The sequence below is a fragment of the Pristis pectinata genome, chromosome 26 (assembly GCF_009764475.1).
Source record: "Pristis pectinata isolate sPriPec2 chromosome 26, sPriPec2.1.pri, whole genome shotgun sequence".
In the NCBI taxonomy this organism is placed as follows: Eukaryota; Metazoa; Chordata; class Chondrichthyes; order Rhinopristiformes; family Pristidae; genus Pristis; species Pristis pectinata.
The window spans coordinates 14,930,282-14,954,174 of NC_067430.1; the positions used below are offsets into that span (position 1 = coordinate 14,930,282).

Consider the following 23,893-nt stretch of genomic DNA (forward strand, 5'->3'; position numbering starts at 1 on the left):
TCCAGATTCAGTCTGTGAAGAGCCCTTGAATAAGCTACACACACCTAGCAGCCCATACACCTCGCAAAGAGTGTACACTTTTTGTCCATATGCTCCATTGTGACTCAGTAACTCCCCTACATCTATATGCCCCCAACACACAAATGCCTCCAGCACCTTATTTTGTGAGATGTTGTGCATTGTGTTTAACTTATTTTTGATGTAATAGGATCTCCTCTCATTTTACGGTTAACCATCCTATTAAGACTCCTTTTCTATATTATTTACTCCTTTGCCATCAAAGTCCTCCCTTTATTTTTTTTTCCCTTTGGTCTCTTTCTGTTTTGTTTATATTTAAGCTGATTACTTTTCATGCAGATCACTCCTCCCTCTTTCCTAAAAGAAAGAAGGATGAAGGAGTTTGTTTAGGTGCAGATAAAATACTTCCACTCATAAAGACAAAACCCAGAGGCCATTAGTATAAGGAAGTCACTAATAAATCCTATAAGGAATTCAGGAGGAATTTCTTTATCCAAGGAATGGTTAGAAAGTTGGACGTACTGCTGCAAGCAATGACTGAGGAAAATTGATTAGGTTTACTTAAGGAACATTTAGCTAAATATGAGGAATAAAGGAATTGTGTTGGCTATAACTAATGAAGAGGGGTGACATAGACCAATTGGAAAAAAATAATTGAAACCAAAACTGGGCCACTGGCTGAAAATCACCTACTTTACACTCTCGCATGACCGACATTAATGCAACTGATTACTTAGTATTTGAAATTAGCTTACAAATAAGTACCCTGAAGAACACGTCGGGAATTCATGGGAGGGATCAAAAGATGGGCTAGATATAAAAAAAATGCTGAAAATACCCAGTAAGTCAGGCAGCATCTGTGGTGAGAGGAGAGTTAACATTTCAGGTCGATGACCTTTTAACCAAACCGCAGGGAGAGTTGGGCTGAATAGTCTTGTTTGTCCAGCATAATCTAGCATATTCCAATATTGAGCAGTCTGTAAACTCTTTGGAACAAAACTAATGGATATACAAACCACACCTTAGAAAATCATCAGAACTGTTCTAAACCGTGGCCTTACGTTTCCCGCTTCTGATTGTGCCGGGTTTTTTTGACGTAGGCCTCGAAACCATGGCAACCGGCTGGGAGTGGGTCGGGAAGCGACGGCACCAAACCGGAAGTTGGCGTTGGTGAGCCGAGCGCTGTCTCTCTGCCCGATTCTGCGGCCTTTGCGGTTCAGTTTAGTGAGAAATGTGACCGGTTGTTTCGGCTCCGGATTGTGGCTCGAAGGCGCGACCACTGTGCGAGGTAAATCCGGCCGGCACACACTCAGCTGTGTTAACGTTAAAACCCAATGGGGCAATATACAGGCCAGGGAAATCGGCGATAGGGTAATGAATTGGCCTGACATTTACCAAAATAGGTGTATTTCTGTGACATAACTGGTTCATTTGTTTTATCTTTTCAATGACCCAGGACTTTTCCTACAGATTTCTTTCCCTTCTCTGCTGGAAACTCGAGTACGGATCAATGGGTTCTGCTTGTTCTCTGGCATTTTGTCTCAGTGGCCTTTCTTCTTGTGTGAGGCTGGAATGTGAGTATGCCCAGGATTCTTTTTTGACCTTGAAGAGTTAATACCGCTGAACCCTCCAAGTCTCTTCCCTCGAGGCCACACACGCACTTTTACTTAAAAGGTATTGTGTATTGTCCAGAAGCAAGTTTATTTCCCCTTCCCCAGCTCAAGTGCTATTGAAGTTAATGTCATCCATGGTACTGTGACCTCGCGGTGCTGTTTGGAAAGAAACCAGGGATCTTCAAGCCTATTATTCAGTCACTCAGTACCTCTGTACTGTAATTTAAAATATTTTTGATGTCGAATTGCCTAGAAATGAATGAGGTCTTTAGGCCTGTTGGGTCTGTGCCATCTCTTTTGAAGAGCAATTCATAGTTTATTGGATAATCTGAGCATCATATGAAAGTGTGTGCCAATTATTTTCTCGTCTTTAATTGTATTTTATTTTGTTTGTATGACAAGGTCTCTCACCCTATACTCAATGCCACCTCTTTTGGCTAAATTTACATGGAGCTGAGCAGGAATCAGAACTGTATCCAACACTCCTGATGACTGTTTATCTAGAGTCCTGCTGAGCCATTGCCCTGAATAGTGCCCAGGTTTAACACCCACTCTGTGGATTTGGCTGACTAATGTAATTGTGCTACAGTCAAACTAGCTGATTCTGGATTAGAAATGGGACATTCCGCTATTTCTAAATTCTGAAAAGCATCAGTGTATGAATGTTTGAAAATAAGATTGATCATAGTTCTGCAGTTGAATAACCTTCTGACACCTGTTGGTGTAATGTGAGAATTAACATTAGAAGGCTATCTAGTACTTGTGGAACCACATTCCTCTCCATAATTTTGGATTTAGTTGTTAATCCCCCGATCTTTAACTGCACTGTACCAACAGGTACTTTCTTGGCTGCCAATTTTATTACACAATGAATTGTTATGACTTTTTTTTTGAAAGGTAGGGGAATATTCTTAGGTGATACACCACCTTAGCAGAAAGTTGCAATTAGCAATAATGGTTAATTCTAAGAATGAGAACTGTAACAAAAAACAGCAAATAGTTGTAAACTAAATGGTTTGCTTTGAATAGGTTGCTATTGGTTCTTTCTATCCTCGGTTAAGATTTTTTCAACGTATGTCTGCTGCTGTTAATCATTTATCATGAAGTGTTAATAAATGTTTTCAATAGTAAATTAAATATTGATTTTTAATTTGATCTCCAAATAAAATATTTGAGGCCATGTGTTATCTTGCATTAAGGCAGACACTTTCTCTTAAAATGGTTTGGACTGCAAAATGCAAAAGGGTTTAACTTTTTCATTTTTATGTTTATTTTGTTGTTGGCCTTTGATATTAATCTTTAATATTTTACATCACAATTTTGTGATTTTTTTTTAGAATGGCTGCTTTAGGAAGATTACTGGTGGTTCTAGTCTTCCTGCTAAATATCCCTCTCCTACATGGAATAGAATTTGATCCATACAAGTTACTAGGAGTTGGAAGAACTGCAACCCAGGCAGAAATAAAGAAAGCTTATAAGCAGCTGGCTCGGGAATGGTGAGTTTCTGACTGAACTTCATTTGTAATTAAGATGGGGAATGGACATTTGTCCAGAGATATATTTTTCTTGTGAAACATTTCTCCTATTATATTATATGCCTTTTAGGCATCAGTTTTGAGGTTTGTTGGACTTTTTTGCATATACATGATCCAGCTTAAACTTTGAGAGAAAGTTTGAAGACCAATAAAAATATGAGAATTGTATAAGCATAATTATGTTCTTAAATATTTGATTTCATCCAAATAGTCCAGTCCTCAATTCAGTGTCTTTTATTCTGTGTAATGGACAGAGTTCTACAGGATGCTAAACCAGGGTTTTCTTTAGTTTTAAAATTAATGCGCAGTCAAAGTTGTTGTAAATATTCCTGGCTTAATGACTGGAGCTCCCTGTTAGTTCACTGGATTGCTTTTTCAAAATTAAAGACTATTACTCTAATCATGCATGGCAATTGTTTGAGAGTCATTATTCTTTTTATCCTATTACTGATTATTTTTTTCTCTTCAGGCACCCTGACAAGAATAAGGACCCAAAGGCACAAGATCAATTCATTCAGATTAGCAAGGCATATGAGGTACTAAAAATCTTTGAGTGGAAACAAAATAATTTACCATTAGATTTTCTATATAAAGGGTTATCCCTTAAAGACATTGCTATTAGCTTGAACATTTTCAGAAACAATCTACTTTTTGGCATGAAATGTCTGTTGAAAGAAGGTATCACTCAAATGTGTATTCATAAAGCCTTATGGAGATGTGATCAAGTCCATTTGGGTAATAAGATAGTGGGAACCTGTCACAGAACAATATGTGGTCAGTTAGGCTGTATGAAATAATATTCATTATTATTCTGTTGCTGTTTGGGAATTGGCTGGGGAAATTACAGACTGGTCTGCTCATTTCTAGCACTTTTGTTTTGTAGATTCTATAAGGAATAGTGGTGGAGTAAACATGGATTTTATGCAGTGTTATTGGTAACCCATGAGCCCCTCTGTAGTTTTTACTTTTTCACATTTATTTGTCTATGGAGGTTAAATATATTATGCTATTGTTAGATTACCTACTTCAAATGTTATGTTTTTTATTCCTTGAACATATTTCAACTTCACCTTTTCTAATTGTCCTTTATTTCTATATCTGAACTAACTTTGCACTTGACATTTATAGATACTGTTCTATAAAACATGTAGATATCCACTTTGTTTATGTTGAGGATTACGGTATTACCGAATGAGTTACTTGATGCCTTGCCCATAAATCAACATATCAAATCCACACACTGTCATGCACAGAAAGTGAATCAGTTATGTGTGTGCCACTGTATATTATTGAAACACCAACTGACTAGTCCCAGTCATCTGTTTTCTTTTCTCCCCTTGGCTCTGATAAATTTTTTCTTTTCAAGTATTTAGTAATTTTCAAAAAGGATTGCATGACTTGCTTCTGGGACATTCTCAGCTGGTGCATTTGTGCTGTACAGTTCTATGGTTCTATTACAGATCAAAGCTCACTGTCTAAAAAGATGTTTTCTCATATCTCTTTTTGTTTTATGTAATAATGTCCCATCATTTGAGATTTTCCCGTGAGTTGAAAGATCTCGGTGCTTATCATGTCATGCCCCCTCAGGATGTAATATGTTTCAATAATATCCTCATTCTTCTAAATTCCATAGAATATAGATCTAAATCCTTTAGCCTCTCATGAAAGAACAACCATTTCATCCCAGGAATTTGTCTCGTGAATCTCTTTTGGACTGCCTCGAATGGCAGTATATCATAGGACAGTACAGCACAGGAACAGGCTCTTCAGCCCACCATCGCTGCACTGGCCATGATGCCAATCTTAACTAATCCCATCTGGTTGCTCATGGTCCATATCCCTCTATTCCCTGCATGTTCACGTGTCTGTCCAAATGCCTCTTAAATGTTGCTGTCTCACCTACTTCTAACACCTCCCCTGGCAGCATGTACCAGGCAACTGTCACTCTGTGTAAATTTTTTTTTTAATTTTGTCTCCTAAATCTCCTTTAAACTTTACCTCTCTGACCTTAAACCTATGCCCTCTTGCTTTTGACATTTCCACCCTGGGAAAAAGACTATCTACCCTTTCTATGCTTCTATCAGGTCACCGCTCCACCACTGATGCTCCAGTGAATATAATCAAAGTTAGTCCAACCTCACATTGTACTAATACACTCCAATCCAGGCAACATCCTGGTGAACCCTTTCTGTACTCTTTCCAAAGCCTCCACATCCTTCCTATAGCGTGGGGACCAGAAAGGCACACAATACTCCAAATGTGGCCTAACCAAAGTTTTATTCAGCTGAAGCTCAATTTCTCAACTTTTATACTCAATGCCCCAACTGATTAAGGTAAGCTTGCCATTCGCTACCTTCACCATCCCATCTACTTGTTTTGTCAACTTAAAGGGAACTATAGACTTGCAAACCAAGGTCCCTCTGTACATCATTGCTCCTAAAGGTCCTGTCATTTACCTCTTGCATTTGACCTCCCAAGATGTATCACCTCACATATATCATCAATATCCTTTCTTAAATAAGGGGACCAAAAAATGTGCATAGTTGTAGCCTCACCAGTATCCTGTACAATTGTAACGATACTGTTTTTAAACTCCAACCCTCTTGTAATAAATACCAACATATCATTAGCCTTCCTAACTACTTGCTGCACCTGCCTTTGCACATAAGAACACTGAGATCACTCTATACTTCACTCATCTGCAGTCCTTCTTTGTTTAATTAATAGTCTGCATTTGGATTCCTCTTACTGAAGTGCATGACCCCTCACTCTCCCACATTGAACTCAATTTACTAAATTTTCACACAGTTATTTAATCCATCCATATCCTGTTGCAGAGTCCAAATATCCTCATTGCAATATGTCTCCCACTTATTGTCTGATCAGTTTTATCAAGGTTTATCATAATTCCTTAGAGATTGTTCTCTATTGCCTTGAAATCCTAGCACAGTCTGAAGAGTGCAGCAGCAAGGAGACGATGACAGTTTTGGTTGTTGGTCCAGTGCTAAAAATCTTTACTTGCACTTGAGGGTTGCCTCAAGTGGCTGGGTGTTGCGTGTTTTTGGAACATAATATGCACTGCAGAGTACTCTTTTCTGCGGCTGGATTCAGTGGGTCAGCAGCTACAAACTTAATTGGATTTATGTTGTTGTTGGTAGTGGTGGAGAGTTATCATCTTTTGGAAGAAGAGAGTTTGGAGGACAGGCAGTAGAAGCATAGGGATCAGGATTGACATTTGGTTTGATACTGCATGGGGGCTTAGCATTGGTGGTGGTGTTGAAAATGTTAAAAGAATCAGTGTTTAATGTGTTGTAGGGGAGAGAGAACTGGATCAGGCCCTGTATTTGTGACGTTAAAGGGTTGAAATTGGGGACTTGCAGAATCAATGGGCAAGATTGAAAATGCATTACATAGGGAATTATGTCATTCCGTACGCTCCAGATATGGAAATTGCATTGACCCGCGAGGGTGAGTTCCTGCTGGAAATGCTGAATCAAATTTCAGTTGCTGAACCAGAAACTGAAAACAATTGAAATTCTTGGCATACCTCTTATTAATGGAGCCTAGGATCCCCTTTGCGTTTTATTTTAAAGAGTGTTCTCGGTTGGTCTAGCCACATTCAAAGATTTGTGTATGTGAATCCAGAGGCCTCTGTTCTTTCATGTCCTTTAAAATTGAACAATTTTATTTATTTTGGCTCTTCATATTTTTCATCGAAAATATTTCCCATCACAATTTTCTACATTCAATTTTATCTTCCACATGCCTTCCTGTACTGATACTATACATGCTGCTGCTTGTACTTGTGTTTTGTCTTCTAAATTTCAAATTATATCCTATTTGCACTCAGTCCCTGGTAATAATTATATTTTACTTTTTACATTGTAGCCTCTATGCAGTTCCCTCTAGCTTGTGAATTTGGGTCCATAAGAACTTAGGTTGTCAAAGGGTCACAGTGTGAAGCTGACGGTCACATGTGCCTCAACAATGTGCAGTGAATCACTGTTATAGATCGTGCAAAGTTAATTGAAAGTTGTGTTCTCTGCATGAACTGATCGGCTATTTTCTTTGCTCAGATTCTTTCAAATGAAGAGCGAAGGTTGAATTTTGATAAATATGGAGATATTGATGGGCAGCCAGGAAACCACCAACAACCACAGCACCACTTTCGGAGTTTTCATAAATATGACGGCTTCTTCTTCGATGAGTCTATTTTTAACTTCCAGTTTAATTCTGCCCGTGACTCATTTGACGATAAATACCTCCTACATTTCTCTCAGTATATGAATGAAGTTGTGCCAGACAGTTATAAGAAACCTTATCTCATCAAAGTGACTTCTGATTGGTGTTTCAGCTGCATTCACATTGAGCCAATCTGGAAGGAGGTGGTACAGGAACTTGAACCTCTGGGTACGTCAGTATCTGAATCTTTTGGAAAGCTTATATTTGATGATAGAAATTCTTTAAAGTTGAGAAATTCTCTTCTGGTAGCTAATGCAATTGCCCAATCTGGCTTCTAACTATTGATGGTTAAATCATTTGTGCATTTACATTCGGTGAGTCAAGATCAGGTTCTGCTCTTCACAAAGCTGGCCAGGCATGTGTGAAGCATCCTACTTAGGCAAAATGTTAAAGGACTCCCAAACCTATTGGGCTGTACTACAGTACAAATCATGGATTTTCAGGTGGGGTACTGAATGTTGGAAGGGGTTTGGTAAAATATTCTTGTGCATTGTGGTAGTGTTCACAATGAATAAATAATCTGACTTTTGATTTCCTTTCAGGTGTTGGGATTGGTGTCATTGATTCAGGATATGAGCGGCACCTGTTAAATCACCTTGGGGTATATCAGCATCCAGCAATCGTGGGAGTCATCAATGGAAGAGTGTCATTCTTTAAGAATGCTGTGGTTCGAGATAACTTGAGGCAATTTGTGGAAAACCTTCTGTCAAATAAGCTTCTGGATCAGGTATGTTCTTAAACAATCACCTCCTGGAAGAAGCAGGGATTCACTGACCTTTATATTATTCATTCATTTATTTAAAATTGTTAGTGCAATAATTATGCTGACACATGAATAGATTTGCCATAATTCCAAAGTCTGTTACCATGTTTTGTGTCACCTTTCTCAGAAGGTCATGGTGGAATCCCACCAGCCAGGTTTCCAACCCTCCCACAGTTCTGAAACATGTCTTATGTCCTTTGTAATGTGTGGATGGCACTCAAACAAAAGCTTTTCACTGTATCTCGGTACATGTGACGATAGTAAATCAATAATTGAGACAAAAATCCATCCATCCTCATCCTTCTTGATCTGCCTGCAACCTTTGACGACATTGTCCACATCATTCTCTTTGAATGCCTCTGTGGTATTGTCCCTCTGAATGGAACTGCTCTGAAATTTCTTCAGCCAGTGACTAGGAAGACTGAAGCTCATGATTTTGGCCAGGCACAAAGTCTGTCCCTTCACTGATTCCATCACCTCCTAAAACTGAACCAGACTGTTCAACATTTCGTACTTGAAGTGAGTTTTGTCTAATCTGTGTCATCACTCGAGCCAATTTTTCCAACTCCACCCCTTGTAGAGTTCTCTTGTGTCTTCCCCCTTTCTTGCACCTTGATATGAATATTCTGAACTACTCTTAGCCAGCCTCACATGTTCTGCCCTCCATATACTTTCAAAATGCTGCTGCCCATGTCCTAATGCACACCATTCTTTTCAGTCATCACTCCTGTGTTTGCTGACCCATCTTGGTTGCTGGTTATGCAGTTTCTTAAAATTTCTCATCCTTGTTTTCATTCTCTCTCTCACTCACTCACTCACTCCCTTCCACTCCACAGCATCAAGCCTCACTTTCTCTGCAGTCTCCTACAGCCCACTTCAGATATCTGTGCTTGTTTAGTTCTGGTCACCTTGATCATCCCTGAATTTAATGTTTGTGGCACTCCTCTGGCTGCCAAGGTCCTATGCATTTGAATACCATACATTGACATATACAACATAGAACATTACAGCACAGTAGAGGCTCTTTGGCCCACAGTGTTGTGCCGACATTTTATCCTGCTCTAAGATCTATCTAACCCTTCCCCCCCACATAGCCCTCCATTTTTCTATCATTCATCTGGCTATCTAACAGTCTCCCTAATGTATCTGCCTCCACAGCCTCTGCCAGCAGTGCATTCCATGCACCCACCACTCTCTGTGTAATACGTGGAACACATGTCTTACCTCTGACATCCCCCCCCATACCTTCCTCCAATCACCTTAAAATTATGCCCCCTCGTGTTAGCCATTTTCGACCTGGGAAAAAGTCACCGACTATACACCTTGCTTTACTTCTTTCAATATGCCCTTAAAACATAATCCTTAAAATCCCATCTCTTTGATTGACCTATGGCTCACATGCCCTAATACTTTGGCATCAATTACTTTGATAAACTTTGGGAAGTTTTCGTATGATGAAGGTAGTTCTTGCTTTATGTTAATATATGCTTTAATCAAGAATGACTCCAAAAATGTGTTTAGAATATCCTTTATGTGGATACTTTGTCACATTTTAAAAATTATAATGAGCAGCTGTGATAATAGTTGGGAAAAGAAAAACTTAAGGAAATAAATAATTTTACAATAATATTTTCATTAAATCCATGGAAAAAAATACAGAGTACATGCATCAAGAAAGAGAGTAAAAATACTACTGAATACGTTGTGTTAAATCGTACTTAGGATTACAATACTCTAAATCAATAATCACGCATAGTAGTTAGTTAATAAAGGAAGAAAAAATTGAAATATTTTATTACAAAAAAAAGTCTACCCCCACTACCAAAACCCGAAGCTGTTAGATAAAAGAAACAACAAGGAAAAACCGTAAAAAAAAGTAACAGTGTCAGCCAATATCTGTGTTTGAGTCCCCAAATCAGAGATTTTGAAAATAATTCAAGAAGGGTCCACGCAGGGTTTGAAAGTCTAGGTTAGATTCAAAAACTGAACAACGAATCTTCTCTAGATTCAAATATGACATAACATTCCGTAACCATTGAACATGCGTAGGCGGAGTAGCTTCCTGACATTTAAGCAATACAGCTCTCCTGGCTATAAGAGAAATAAAAGCCAGAATATGTAAATCAGAAGCCTTCAAAGTTATATCTTTTTCTCCAACAATCCCAAATAGTGCAGTCAAAGGATTAAGTTTAAAATTTATTTTAAAGAGTACAGAAAAAGTATGAAAGACCTCTGTCCAATATTTTTTAAGACTCTGACACGTCCAAAACATGTGAATTAAGGAAGCCACTCCGTTATTGCATTTATCACACTAAGGAGATATATCGGAATAAAAATGGGAAAGTTTATCTTTAGACAAGTGAGCTCTATGGACCACTTTAAATTGAAGGAGAGAATGACCAGCACATAATGATGAAGTATTAACCAATTTGAAAATTTCATTCCAAGTTTCCTTGGAAATTGACATCTGCAAATCTTGTTCCCAAGCGTTTTTAATTTTATCTAGTGGCACCTTACTCATTCCTAATAATCTGTCATAAATATTAGATATTGAGCCATCCTGAAAGGGTTCCAAATTAAAAATTACATCTAATAAATTCTTATCAGGACACAGAATGTAATTGAGATCGAAGAATCTCTCTAATTTGTAAATGTCTTAAAAAAAAATGAGTTTTTGGTAAATCATACTTGGTAGACAATTGTTCCAACGAAGAAAGGTTTCCTCCAACAAACGGATCTTGAAAACAAGTAATACCTAATTTGTCCCACTCTTTAAAAACTACATTAGTCATAGAAGGTTTAAAAATGTGATTGGAGAAAATGGGACTGGACAAAGAAAAACACAATAAACCAAAATATTTTCTAAATTGTACCCAAATCCTCAAGGCATGTTTAACTACTAAATTATCTGATTAATCAAGAGGCTTGTCCAGTATGGGTCTCTAAGGAAATTAACTCTGTTAAAAAATTTTCTATTATCTCTTTGCTTGGTTCTTCACTTCCAATATCATTAAATAAACTAACAGATAATTTAGGCAATAAATAATTTTTAAAAAATGGTATCTGTTATTTAGGGTTGTGATATAGGATACAGTGAAATACTTAGGAAATTCCAACCTTGCAGCTGTAAATATATCATTGGAACCATGATAATGAAGTGACCCTTTAAGCACAGATTGGTTAATTTGAATTTAGTTCATTTAATTACTTATTTAAATAAACCTGGTTGACTTCTGATAGAAATAAAAAAACAACCTGCTGGGAGCACTCAGCAAGTCAAGCAATATCTATGGAAGTGGAACAGAGTCAATGTTTCAAGTGAAGGACTCTGAACTGGAAAACCAAGAAGACAAGCATGCTTTTAAGTTGCAGAGAGGGAAGGGATGAGGGTGGAGAAAACAGAGTGAATATCTATGATAGGATGCAGACTAAAATTGTCAAAGTAACAACACAAGAAAAAAATAGAAACTGAAAGGGAGTGGGGATGGGGCAGAAAATTAAAGTGACAGGGTCTCCCTCGCAGTCTGAACAGAGGCACTCGGCATAGTGGTCCGTGTAGAGAAGACCACGTTGGGAGCACGAAATGCAACACACAATATTGGAAGTGCAAGTGAATTGCTGCTTCACCAGGAAGGACTGTTTGGTCATTGGGTGTTGGGAAGAGAAAATTTAAGTGTTGTTGTATCTCCCACATCTGCATGGGAAATTGCTGGCAGAAGGGGAATGACTGGTGAAAATGGAAGAGTATACTGGGGAGCCGTAGAGTGAATAGTCCGTTTGAAATGCTAAAAGGGGGAAGGGACGATGTCAGGTGCTAGAAACTACTTGGAGCTGTCAAAATTGCGAAAGATGAATTGTGCAGGATGATCCATGAATCATAGGCTGGTGAGGACAAGGGGGAAATAGAAGAGTCGTGGTTGAGAGCCAATTCAATGTCAATTATGGTAGAGAATCTTTGGAAGGAAAAGTTAATGTCTCAGGTTGAAGATACTTCAGAACTGGGAAAGAGGAGAGAGAAATAAAAAGATGTAAATGTAAAAGCTGTGCTCAAGTAAAAAAAGATACACTAATGCCTTTATCTTTGAGCATAGCTCCACCCCAACCCTATCAAGTTGATAGGGTTCTCAATAGTTTCTCCTCTATTTCCCACATATTTGCTCTAATTGTTTCTCCTCCCAGCTAACATAAGGATAGAGTTCAGTTCTCACCTTCCAACCTACCAGCCTTCACATTCGATGGATAATTCCGGCCTTCTTTAACAGGATTCTACCACTTCCACCAGCTACTAGTTACCTATCGCTTTATTTTCTGCCCCATGTCCACTTGGACCTCCCTTTTGGCCTAGACTTCCTATGTTACTATTTCTCAAGCTTGCATTGGACGTCACCTCATCTTCTGTCTGGTTATGTTTAACAATTTCAATTAACCATCCCTTTTTCCCTCTCTCTGCACAATGTGGCTGTATCTTATCAGTTTGCATTTGTTTTTCTCTCTTCTGTCTTTAGCTGGCATTTAATGTACTGGCATTATTTTGATTGGCATCCTGTCACAAACATTAGCTCTGTTCTCTCCACACTCACATTTCCAGTTCTGACAGCAGGTCATCAGCCTGAAACCTTGACTCTGTTTCTTGCTCCAGAGTTGCTGCTTGATTTGCTGAAACATTTTCTATTTTTGTTTTGAATTTCTGGTATCTGCTTTTTTTTTGCTCCAATGAGTTTTAACAGCTTCAAGTGGCACAGCAAAACTGTTGAAAATACTCTGTAGAAAGAGTGTGTAGCATCAAAGAGAGAGTAGCATCTGTGGAAAGAGAAACAGAGCTAACATAAAATAATTTGCCTTAAACATGCAATTGATAAGAGTTAAATAGCAGTTAATTTTGCATACATTAAGGTCCAACAGATAGCATCGAAACAATGATTAGATAATTTGTTTTAGTGATCTTGGATTAGGAATAGCTAGTTGTTAGAAGGCTGTGAGTACTCCTGGGTTGTTGTTCTTCAGCATAGTGTTAATGGAGCTTTCATGTCTACCTGACACAGCAGATGGTGCTTGGTTTAACATTACATCCAACTGTTGATAGTTAAAACATAAGAACATCAGGAGTCTGCTCTATTAGTAAGCAAAACCACAGCTGATCTTCAACTTCAATGCCACTTTACTGCCCTATCTCTGTATATAAGAGCATAGGAGTAGACCTAAATAAATTCTTACCAGGCAATAAAGGAACACAGTACTGTCTGCAAACATCAGCCTGAATAATATAATCAAGTCTGTAAAGTGGCAAGAGTACCGTTACAGAGCCAAGGTTAGGATTCTCACATTTTGCCCTGCAGATAATGCATTCATTTACAGTCAAATTATATGGCGGGGATAACAGAAAAGTGGAAAGATAGACAATTTAGAATGTAACTAAATATTTGGATTTCATTTTTTAGATAACTGACAAGAATTATGTACAATTTTTGTCTGCATGGGAGCAAGATAACAAGCCACATGCATTAATATTACACCAGAAACCTGTAGTGCCACTGTTGTACAAGGTAATCCATTTTATGTAATTCGCTGAATTGTAACATACAATTGTGCCATTATATGTATAACTATGCAGTGATATGTTGCATATTACTTTTATTTGAGTCAACAATTCACTAGAATCTAATTATCTTGAACAAGTTTTAGTTTTAAGTCTTAATTTTGAAGGTCTAAAACTGTGAATTGTTTTACCACATTTGATGTAAGTGCTCTTGCATTTGAGGATAGAGAACACTGAAGAAACCTGTCACAGTAATAATGTGAGAGCCAATTTAGAATCCAGATATCAATTTCTCATTAAGGCACATCTAAATTGTTTTAATTTTAATAACTTTCACCCAGTATTATGAATAGAACATTCAATGGAGTACTGTGTATATGATCTACATCAGTTTGCACCCTGATCAGAATATGATCATACTTGCTGCTTGTGATTAATGGGGTAGATCAGTTCTGTACGAAATTGTATCAGTGACATGATGAGTGTGATTGAAACTTTTTTTGCTCCCAGGACAAAGTATAAACATACCTAGTATGTGGTTATTTGATTTTTTTTTCATTGTAGAAATGCTAAAGAGTTCTGAATCTCTTGCATGTAAAATGACAATTTATATTAGAGATGCAATTAAAAATGTACCTCGATATGCAGGTCATTTTGGATGGAGTTACCACTTTGGTAATATCCTATAAATCATGCATTTAGTTCTCTAGTTTCAGTTACTTTCCTGCGAATATTACTCAGGATAGATTTAAATTTCAGTCATATTTTCATTGTCTCTGTCAGTTTCTCTCCCCACCCCCCCCCCCCCACCCCACTTTCTCTCACCCAGTAATATCCTAAGTATTTTGGTGAGCAGCATTGTTAGTGAGCCATTTAAAACTTCCAACAACTAACCTATTTAACCACTAAAGCACATTTCTTTTAATAAAAATGTGAGATTTCTTTTCAAATATCCTTTTTCTCTTCTCTAAATAATTTGTGGTCAGTTTTTTTTTTAAAAGAACTATTTAATTATATTAACATTCAAATAGTGGTTACTATAATTACAGAGTTTGTGATTTGTTATAAATATATGGATCTTTAGTACCCCCATGTTTAATATTCTGTCCTATATTGTGTAGTCAGATATTTAGTATAATCTGTAAAATGCTTCTATATTCCATTTCAAATAATAAAGAGTGTATCAATATCTGCAAGCTGCTGACAAAATGTTGTGTTGGCTGCAGTTAACTGATTGTTGGTGCAGAGATTGTGGCAAATGATTAAGCTACTGTTCTAACATGCACTTCTCTTTTTAAAGTTGACTGCCTTCCATTTTAAAGATTATATTGCATTTGGTTATGTGGAGACTGGTATAGAAAAGACTGAAGAAATCCTAACTAACTACAATATAAATAGCTACACATCTACTATAATGATTTTTAAGGAGAACATAGATAAAGCATCTGATGTTATTCAGGTAAGTGTGTTTTTTGTCTGTTCAGTTTTCAAATTCAGTTTCTATAGAGAATAGGTTGCTCTCCAATTGCCAAAATCATGTAAAACATAGCTTCACTCTACAACATTTAATGCACATGAGATTTTCCTGTTCCTCTCACCATTTTCTTTCCTCTTTAGCAAATGCTGATTCTTTCAAGAATAGAATTCTTTAGGTTTTAACTGTCACTGGTATCTTGCCCCACATTACAACTCTTTACCTTCTTCCCTCTACACTCACCATCAAACCCACCCTCCTAGTTACTTTTCCATACTTGGATAACTTGTTAACCCTCACTCTAGGCTATTCTTGCTGTGTGTGGCAAACCAGTAAGCATTAGTTATTTTCAGCAGAGAAAGGGATGGGAGCGCAATTTTAACAGAAAAATAACACTATTTATGTTCTTGGTGCGTGAAAACAATTGATGGTTTTAAATGATTTCTTACAGGCCAAAGGAATGAAAAAACAAATAATAGATGAATTAATTTCTAGCAACAAATTCTTATTGGCTCCTCGCCTTACAAACCAAAGACTTTTCAAGGAGTTGTGCCCAGTGAAGCAATATCGTCGCCAAAAGAGGTAACTGATCTTACAGAAATTATGGGTTACTTTTGATTTTGATTGCTGAATAGGATGCATATATATTTCTAACCTTCATCAGGTCTCTTGTGAAAGAAAAGGGGAAAAAGACAGAGACCCATACTTTCTATATTTTTATACCATATTTCATGAAGTTGGGATTCCAAAGCTTTTTGTGGTCATTTGAGTGCCTTGAACTATACTGCTGCAGGGAAAGAATAGCCATTTGTTTCGATAAAATGAGCTCCAAGAAGTAACACAGATAATGAGCAGATAACCTGTGTTTTTAGTGATATCATATGAAGAATGAGTCTTGGCCAGGACGTCAGGGAGAGCTTTTCTGCTGTTTTAATTTGTATTGCGGAATCTTTTACTTGCATCTGAGAGGATTGGCATGGATTTTGTGTAACATCTGTTTCAAATGAAAACAGCACTTCCTCACTAATTAAATTAGTGTCAACCTGGATTTTTGTGCTCAATTATCTGGAGTGAGACTTGAATCCACACAAGAGTGCTACCAACTGAGCCTGATCTTGCAGAAGAACTGCCTAATCATAACTGTTTTTGATGATTCCATAGCACTTGGATGATCAGGATAAAACCCTTAATTCAAACACTATTCTAAATGCTTGAAAGCATTTATTGTGACTGTCACAATTATGTTTGCCTTTACCTCTAGGATGTCATTGATAATCTATAACACTTTCTGCCAGGTCTCTAAAGACACGATGCACTTTGCAGCCAGGTGCATTCTAATTCAGCAATAATGAGCAATCCAGACTGTGGTTTTTGAAGGCTTCCCAGTGACTAGGTGGAGCATGTTAATATTGCACCACAGAGGCCAAAAGGGTAAGAATTGATACAAGATTAGTGCTGAATTAGCCAAACATAACCATAGCAGTAGTAAGGCTCTGAAAGAATTAGAATTATCCATGATTGTTTAAAGTGAGTATTATCCATTTGTCCCTTGCTGTAAAGTGCATCTATAAATGACATTAAAGGGCTGATTCAGTGTTGGCTGTGATTTCCTGCATTACTTAGTATCAGCACTCGCTGCTTAAACTAGTAAGAAGGGCAATGAACTTCTGCAAAACTGTGACCCAGCGAGAGCTAGTACCTTCAAGAGAAATGATTGGAGAAAACAGGGAAACAAAATAATACTGCAGCCGTGAGCTGGGGTAATAAATTGATGCTATCAAGGGGCCAAGGAAGCCTCCAGGTACATCAATACCAACTGGGAATTTGGTCTGTTGACACCATGTATTTCTTGTGTTCTGCAGAACACATGTGAGTCGTGATTCAGAAGTAACAGTTTCATCATCCTCATTTTAGTGGAATAAGGAAATCCAACGTAACAGTAGTTCATACTTATAATAAAGGTATCAGCTGTCAAATGTTTATCACAGAATGGATGACATTTTCCTTACTTGATTTCACTAATTTACATCCATTTTGCACATCTTTCCATTGAGCAGCATTGCCAACAGTTGCCTAGATGAGAAATGAATTGCATACAATTGTTTTGCTTAACATACATTTTGATCAAGGATGACTTGATTCCACTTTGGTTTTGTGGGTTCTGAAATGACACATAAGGGCACTGAGATCGGCAGACTCTTCCACAGATGGAGCATGAGGTGCCTGACAATGGGTCAACTGTTCATGAAGCAGTGCACCACCTGTGCCAATCAGGCTTCTTTATGTTCCTGGTACATGAACCCAAGGTTTTCAAAACCATCCTAGATGGGCTCTAGACTAGATAGTAATATATGCTTGATTTCACTTGATTTCTCCAGATACTGTGTCCTGCTAATAATTGGAGAGAAACATAAGCTGCAAACCCCACACAGCTCTTTTGTTTCCTTTGCCTCTGCGAATACTAAAGAGTCTCTAAGATTTGCATATGTCTATCCAGAACGTCAACAAGCATTTATTAATGCCTTACTCCCACCGGCACTGAGAAGTAGTGCTACACCAAACGTGAGTAGAATAACTAACTTTATCCACTTTTAAGCTGAGTTACTGCTTCATACATTCATCAGTATTTGTCATTTCATTTCAGTTTCATGGTCTTTATGGAATATAGAAGAAATTCCAATAGCTAGAGCCATAAAATTAGATGTCCCTTGAGGAATGAAGCCTTTGCATTTTATATGTTTCCTGAAGACACAGAAGAAAGCCATTTGACCCAACTAGTCTGTGCTGGCTCTTGGAGCAACTCCACTAAACGCATTGCCCACTTATTAGCCCATGCCCCATTCTCTCATACGTGCCCATTTACACCCCATTGATTATTCTACCACTTACCTACACCAGCAGCAATTTACAGTAGCCAATTAACCTAACAACTTTGGGATGTGGGAGGAAACTGAGCACCAGTCAGTCACATAGTGAACATGCAAACTCTGCACAGACAGCACCAGATGTCAGGATTAAACCAAAGTTGCTGGATGAGAAGTCATTAGGAATGTGATAGATTAGCATCTGGTGTTCTCCTATCTGCTTTTTGAATTGATGCACTGCTGTGTTAGCATTAAATGAAATATCACCTCCATTGAAACAATGAATGAAAGATGTAATAGAAATGCATACAATGTTCTTCCCAATAAAAATTCTTGCATTTCTATCAGCAGGAGTAATTTCTAACATTATATGCTAATAACAGTGTAAATTTTCTTTACAAACTTGTCTAGTATATCATCAGAGGTAGGCTTTTTTAAATTCCTGGATATTGTTAAATTAATTGTTACTAAAGATAATAAATCTCAAATTATATTTTTCATCTTCGCTAGGAGAAAACAGTAGCCATTTCATTGGTATGTGAGGGTTGTTGAATGGGATAAATTATCTTCAAATGGAACTCCCTGCATCCCACAGAGCTTCACAACTAGTGGAAGCACTTTTGAAAATTAGTCTCTTTCCTAAGGTGTCAACTTAAATTACTTAAAAACAGAATTACTTGTATAGCTGCACTTGCCTCTCTGCATTCATGTGAGAAGCTATTCAGATATTGATTTCTTGTGTTTGAAATGATCCTTTATTCCAATGCACAAACCACAGCTTCCATCCCTTTCTTTAAGTTTTAGAAGATTCAGTTGTGCTGCTGTTTTCTAATGAAGATTCTAAGCTTGTTCTTTAGAATCATATTATTGCTCCTACTAAAACCCTTGCCTATATGCAATTTGTAAGATAATATTCAATTAGCAGAACTCACCACAACAAAATAATTTAGAACTTAAGGAAATGGCTTTTACTCTTTTTGCCTTTGACCAATCACCACGTTTGCTGGCTCTGGAAAAACACATTTATAAATGTACATAAAAGCACAATGCTGAAAACAGCCAGCTGCATCGGTGGAGAGATTTAATGTTTCAACTCGGTGATCTTTCATCTGCAAAGATATATCCATTCTTCTAATGATGCACCCTGTACCTGTATTTAATTGTAGTTCTTGTTTGCTCTCTTAAAGAAGTGATGTGTTTTTAAAAATATCTCTCATATTTTTCTTAAATATCTATTGGATAGATTGTGATTCTACAGCAAAGCACTACTCCAGGGAAAGTGTTCTATAAATTGCTTGAAAGTGGATGGAATGGGAGCGAGGGAGATAAATTCCAACTTTTTACTGAGGTGAATCAGTTATTGGAAGTGGGGCACCACACATTCTTCTCCCATGAAGCCATTTTACCTGAATTAAATGATGAATTTGCGCCAGTAAGTGTTTTACAAACTCTTACCTGAATGGTTACATTAGTCTCTAATATTATCTGTGATTTTCATGAAGCTGTGAACTGAGCAAAAAAAGATGCCCATATCTTTTCAGCAGTGGTTTACATGCTATATTGATGTGATGTAATGAGCCAAATTCTACTGACACGTAAAATGGGTATCAACCAACATTCTGGTAGGTCCCTGATATTGGGTAACTGGATTGTGGTTGGATATAGCACTTGCTGCTTTCTACAGATATTAGCATGTTTACTTTAATAGGCTAATTGCCACCACCTTAAATTTGCATAACATCACAGGGAGACATATAGTAAATTTTGTTCCATGTATAGCAATAAACATGTTGATCCTGACAGGTTAGCTGCTACCAGCTGCTTTATAATTCTATTTTGATGGCCTATTGTGTCACAAAGATAATAGTTTAGCGTGCATAGGTTGTGGGTGGTGTTTTTCAGATATATGAAGAACACACTGCTACTGATGCAGTGCTTTTACTAGCTGTGGTTAGATCAATACCATGGAACAAGATGGAGGAGAGAAAGTGCTGGTTTTGCTGTCCATCTAAGTATTCTGTATGGTAGGCCATGAAAACATGAGCCAGCAGTCTGAATTTGCACAGGAAAAAAAGCTATTGCTTCTTGTAAGAGTATTGGATTTTAAACTGGTGGATCTTCAGAAGGTAAATTAGATACAATGTAATATGAATATACATCAGTTCTGAATATAGCTTATTAAGCCCAAATGATTTAGAGAATTTGCTGCATCTTGTAGTTACGAAAATTCAGTAGATATTTGCACATGAACTAAGTCTGAAACATTTCTAGGGGTGCAGTTATGATTGGAGTATGGAAGTAATTTTCTCCTAGGTCTCTGGCAGCAATGTCCAAGAGGTTGATTATTCATCCAGGAGGGTTGGCAACCTGACCTGCAGCAATGAATGTTGGGGGTCAATCCGTTTCGGATCTTGTGGAGGTGTTCAGTTATCAGAATCTTTCAAGAAAAATATGGTGATGTTACTTTCATCATCCATGTAGTTCATTATTCGAACAACTTTTGTTTAATATATTCCAACAGAATTAATAGGGAGCTGTTCTTCACCCTTAGACTTTGGTATAATATACAAGTGTGTTGTTCCTATTGATTTCCCAGTTATTTTTGAGGGGATATAAAGTTTGAAATAGTGTGTTGACCATGTCCTGATGCAGGGTCTTGATCCAAAACGTCAACCATCTCTTTGCCTATACAGATGCTGCGTGGCCTGCTGAGTTCTTCCAGCAGTTTATTTATGAGTTGCTCCAAATGCCAAAATCTGCAGTCTCTTGTGTCTCCAAGAAAAAGCATAAACCTTCAGAATTGCTTGTTCTAAGAGACACAGGAAAGTACCCAATCAATTTGAACTTCATTTATCTTGTAAGTGTATGAAGTTTAGGTTTATCCTGTTACATCTAGTCTGCAAAATTCAACATTTTTATTGTTTAACTGCCATTATTCCTCATTATCGGTACAGATTTTCTAAGCAGTCCTTCTGGTATCAGGGAACCAGCGCAAGTGCAAAAAAAGGTTGTTTAAAAATGTTGAAAGGTTGATTTTTTTGTTTAAAAACCAGAGTAGGTACATTTAAGCAGGTTCATTTCAAGACCTTTCTCTCTGTTGAATTCAATAAATCAAATCTGGACATGGATGTGATAGCGCACACAAAATGCTGGAGGAACTCAGCAGGTCAGGCAGCATCTATGGAGGGAAATAAACAGTTGCCGTTTTGGGTCAAGACCCTTCATCAGAACTGGAAAGGAAGAGGGCAGAAGCCAGAATAAGAAGGTTGGAGGAGGGGGAGGATCTTGGGTTGGCAGGTGATAGTCCAGGTGGATGAGGGATGAAAGGGAGTGATGTAAGAAACTGAGAGGTGATGGGTTGAAGAGGCAAAGGGCTGAAGGAGGAGGAATCCGGTAGGAGCGGGCAGTAGACCATGGAAGGAGGTGGGGAATAGATGGACAGGTCGTGAGGGCAAGGGAGAGGAAAGAGTGAGGGAGGCCACAGGAATGAGGGAAGTCAAAGGGGGTGGGGGGGAGGGAAGGAGTTACCAGAAGTTAGAGAAATCAACGTCGAGGCTGTCAGGTTGGAGACTACCGAGGTGGAACATGAGGTGTTGCTCCTCCAACCTGCGTCTGGCCTCAACGTGGCAGTAGAGGATGCCATGGATAGACATGTCAGCATGGGAGTGGGACGTGGAATTGAAGTGGCTGGCCACTGAGAGATCCTCGCTTTTGTGGCGGACGGAGCGAAGGTGTTCAACGAAGTGGTCACTCAATCTGCATCGGGTCTCACTGATGTAGAGGAGCCCGCACCGGATGCAATAAATGACCCCCTCGGATTCACAGGTGAAGCGCTGCCTCACCTGGAAGGACTGTCCAGTAGTGGTTCACAAAGAGCATGTTCATATATGATGAAGCTCCAAATAAAGTTCTTGCTTTAGAAATAACTTTTGTATTGTATATGCAGCAGAAAATTGTAGTATCAGTTGATACTGAATTGCTTTGTTAAACTCAAACCCAGTATATTCTCTCTAGATCTTCCTCGTCCGCTGGCTGTATGCCATGACAGATTATGCATTGCAAATCTGGGAATCTGGGTTCACTCAGAACTGGTAAGTACCTGGTATTAATGCCAGTCATTATTGAAGTGGCTTATTGTAACCTCCTGCCTACCAGAAATTGAGCAAATGACAGGGAGCTATCAGAAAGCTAGGGAGGAACTAAAATCCCAAACCACAAATATTAAAGTTCTGAAATGACAAAAGGATGTTGCAGGTACAGAGCAGGTCAGTTGAAGTCTGAGCAAGAAGATGATAGTTAATAGACTAGAGCATTCTTCTGATCTAATTTCTATTCTGTGATTTCCACTCCCCCAGTAGAAATTTTGCAAGTATAGAAGTACAGCGAGAATAGGATTAAGCTTGACAGTAATACTTTTGCAGAACTTAATGTTATTTTCAAGGTTCAAGCATGAATAATTGTCAGTAAATCTGGAAATGCTCAATGGGTCAATCCACATAAACAAGACATCATTGGGCATCTGGGACTTAAAAAATCTCTGCCATTGCAAAGTGTCAATGTCCTATGCTGGGAGAGAAGCCGTAAACCCACTAGGAGGAGTGTAGGAGGCTGACACATGTTTTGTGTCCAATACAACAAATAGTGAAGGTCAGAAGTGAAAACAGAAACTGCTGGAAATATTCAGCAGGTCAGGCAGGTCTGCTTCTGTTGCAAAGGAACACAGTTAATGTTTCAAGTTGAGACCTTTCAGCAGAACTGGGAAATGTTAAAGACAAGTTTTAAGAATCCTAGAAAGGAGGGAGGAGGAGAATGCACGGCAGGATCTCTGACAGAAAGGTAAGAAGGGATAAATGAGAAAAGATTTAATAGAGTAGGATGAAAGCTGGCAGAAATGGGAGAACTGGATAAATGAGGGAACAAAAGTTCAGTGTGGAGGAGGTGTAGATGTGGGAAACGGAATAAGCATCTGATATGACCAGAGGAAATTAAAAATGAACTTTGGTAATTACTTTTTCTGTTTCAGGAGGGAAATGATGCCTTTGATTTCTCTGCTTTTTTCTGTGATTTTCATTCTGCTTGGGGCATTCATCATTCAAGCTTTTGGGTAAGCAACATGCTGATTTATGCCATAGATATACAAAAAAATACTGAAAAGTCATCAGTAGGTCTACTGGCAGCTGAAAGAGAATAGACTGCTTAATGTTTTGGGTAGCAAGCTGTGAGTTTTAAGAATCTGAATCATTTTAAAATGTGAAGCTCTCTTTGAAATATTAATGGGCTTGCTTCATGGTTTCTGGTGGGGGGGTGGCGATGAGCTGGAACTCCATAGAAGAGATATTACAATGTTGTGATGCATTATTAAGTGTACAGAGGAGCAGAGCACAGGATGGGGGTTGGTGGGTGGGCAAGAGGACCGCAGATGTAATATAAAATGGGGGGGTGGATGCAGGAGCAAAGAGAAAGGAGCCGGTAATAGGTTGGGGAGCAAGGAGTGAGCCTAGCCTAATAAGATGGGGGTACGTAAGCCAGAAGGGGAAAGCAGGAGCAGAGAACAGAGGAAACAAAGTACGAGGTGCAGAGCATAGAATGATGGGAGGGATGTGGACCCACAGAAAGCAAATACATTAAGAAACAAATAATGTGATCTTAATGGGGATTATACATCGCCTACCATAGGTCACATTTGAAGCTTGCAGGTTTAGGTGGTGTAACTGGAAGGGGGAGTGGTCTTGGGAGTGTGGGAAATAGCTCACTGTGAAGGCCTCATTGTCTCAGCTGGCAGAGGTGAGAGATCTGAGAGAGTTAGAATAGCCCAGGTTTGACTCCAGGTTCATGGTGATTGGCACAA

At 38.3% G+C, this 23,893-nt stretch overlaps 2 protein-coding genes across 9 annotated transcripts in view; one reads left to right on the forward strand and one right to left on the reverse strand.

Annotated features, from left to right (window-relative positions):
- The first annotated feature begins 861 nt into the window (after positions 1-861).
- Positions 862-23,893, forward strand: part of dnajc16 (DnaJ (Hsp40) homolog, subfamily C, member 16) — a 30,583-nt gene continuing 7,551 nt past the window's right edge. For 2 of the 7 annotated variants that reach the window (XM_052039379.1, XM_052039383.1), the window contains exons 1-13: positions 862-1,306; positions 1,475-1,592; positions 2,969-3,127; positions 3,636-3,702; positions 7,243-7,576; positions 7,951-8,135; positions 13,610-13,714; positions 15,008-15,166; positions 15,633-15,763; positions 17,560-17,743; positions 19,289-19,477; positions 22,060-22,136; positions 23,069-23,149. In XM_052039379.1, the coding sequence (XP_051895339.1) occupies positions 2,970-3,127; positions 3,636-3,702; positions 7,243-7,576; positions 7,951-8,135; positions 13,610-13,714; positions 15,008-15,166; positions 15,633-15,763; positions 17,560-17,743; positions 19,289-19,477; positions 22,060-22,136; positions 23,069-23,149 (1,670 nt within the window). In that variant the 5' untranslated portion in view covers positions 862-1,306; positions 1,475-1,592; position 2,969. Of the gene's footprint in view, positions 1,307-1,474; positions 1,693-2,968; positions 3,128-3,635; positions 3,703-5,371; positions 5,500-7,242; positions 7,577-7,950; positions 8,136-13,609; positions 13,715-15,007; positions 15,167-15,632; positions 15,764-17,559; positions 17,744-19,288; positions 19,478-22,059; positions 22,137-23,068; positions 23,150-23,893 lie in introns of those variants that run through there. The other 5 variants (XM_052039378.1, XM_052039382.1, XM_052039384.1 and 2 more) reach the window with 5 other exon arrangements.
- Positions 12,506-23,893, reverse strand: part of agmat (agmatine ureohydrolase (agmatinase)) — a 29,909-nt gene continuing 18,521 nt past the window's right edge. The window contains exon 7 of one of the 2 annotated variants that reach the window (XM_052039387.1): positions 12,506-12,971. In XM_052039387.1, coding sequence (XP_051895347.1) covers positions 12,901-12,971 — 71 coding nt within the window. In that variant the 3' untranslated portion in view covers positions 12,506-12,900. Of the gene's footprint in view, positions 12,972-13,110; positions 13,245-23,893 lie in introns of those variants that run through there. The other variant, XM_052039388.1, reaches the window with a different exon arrangement.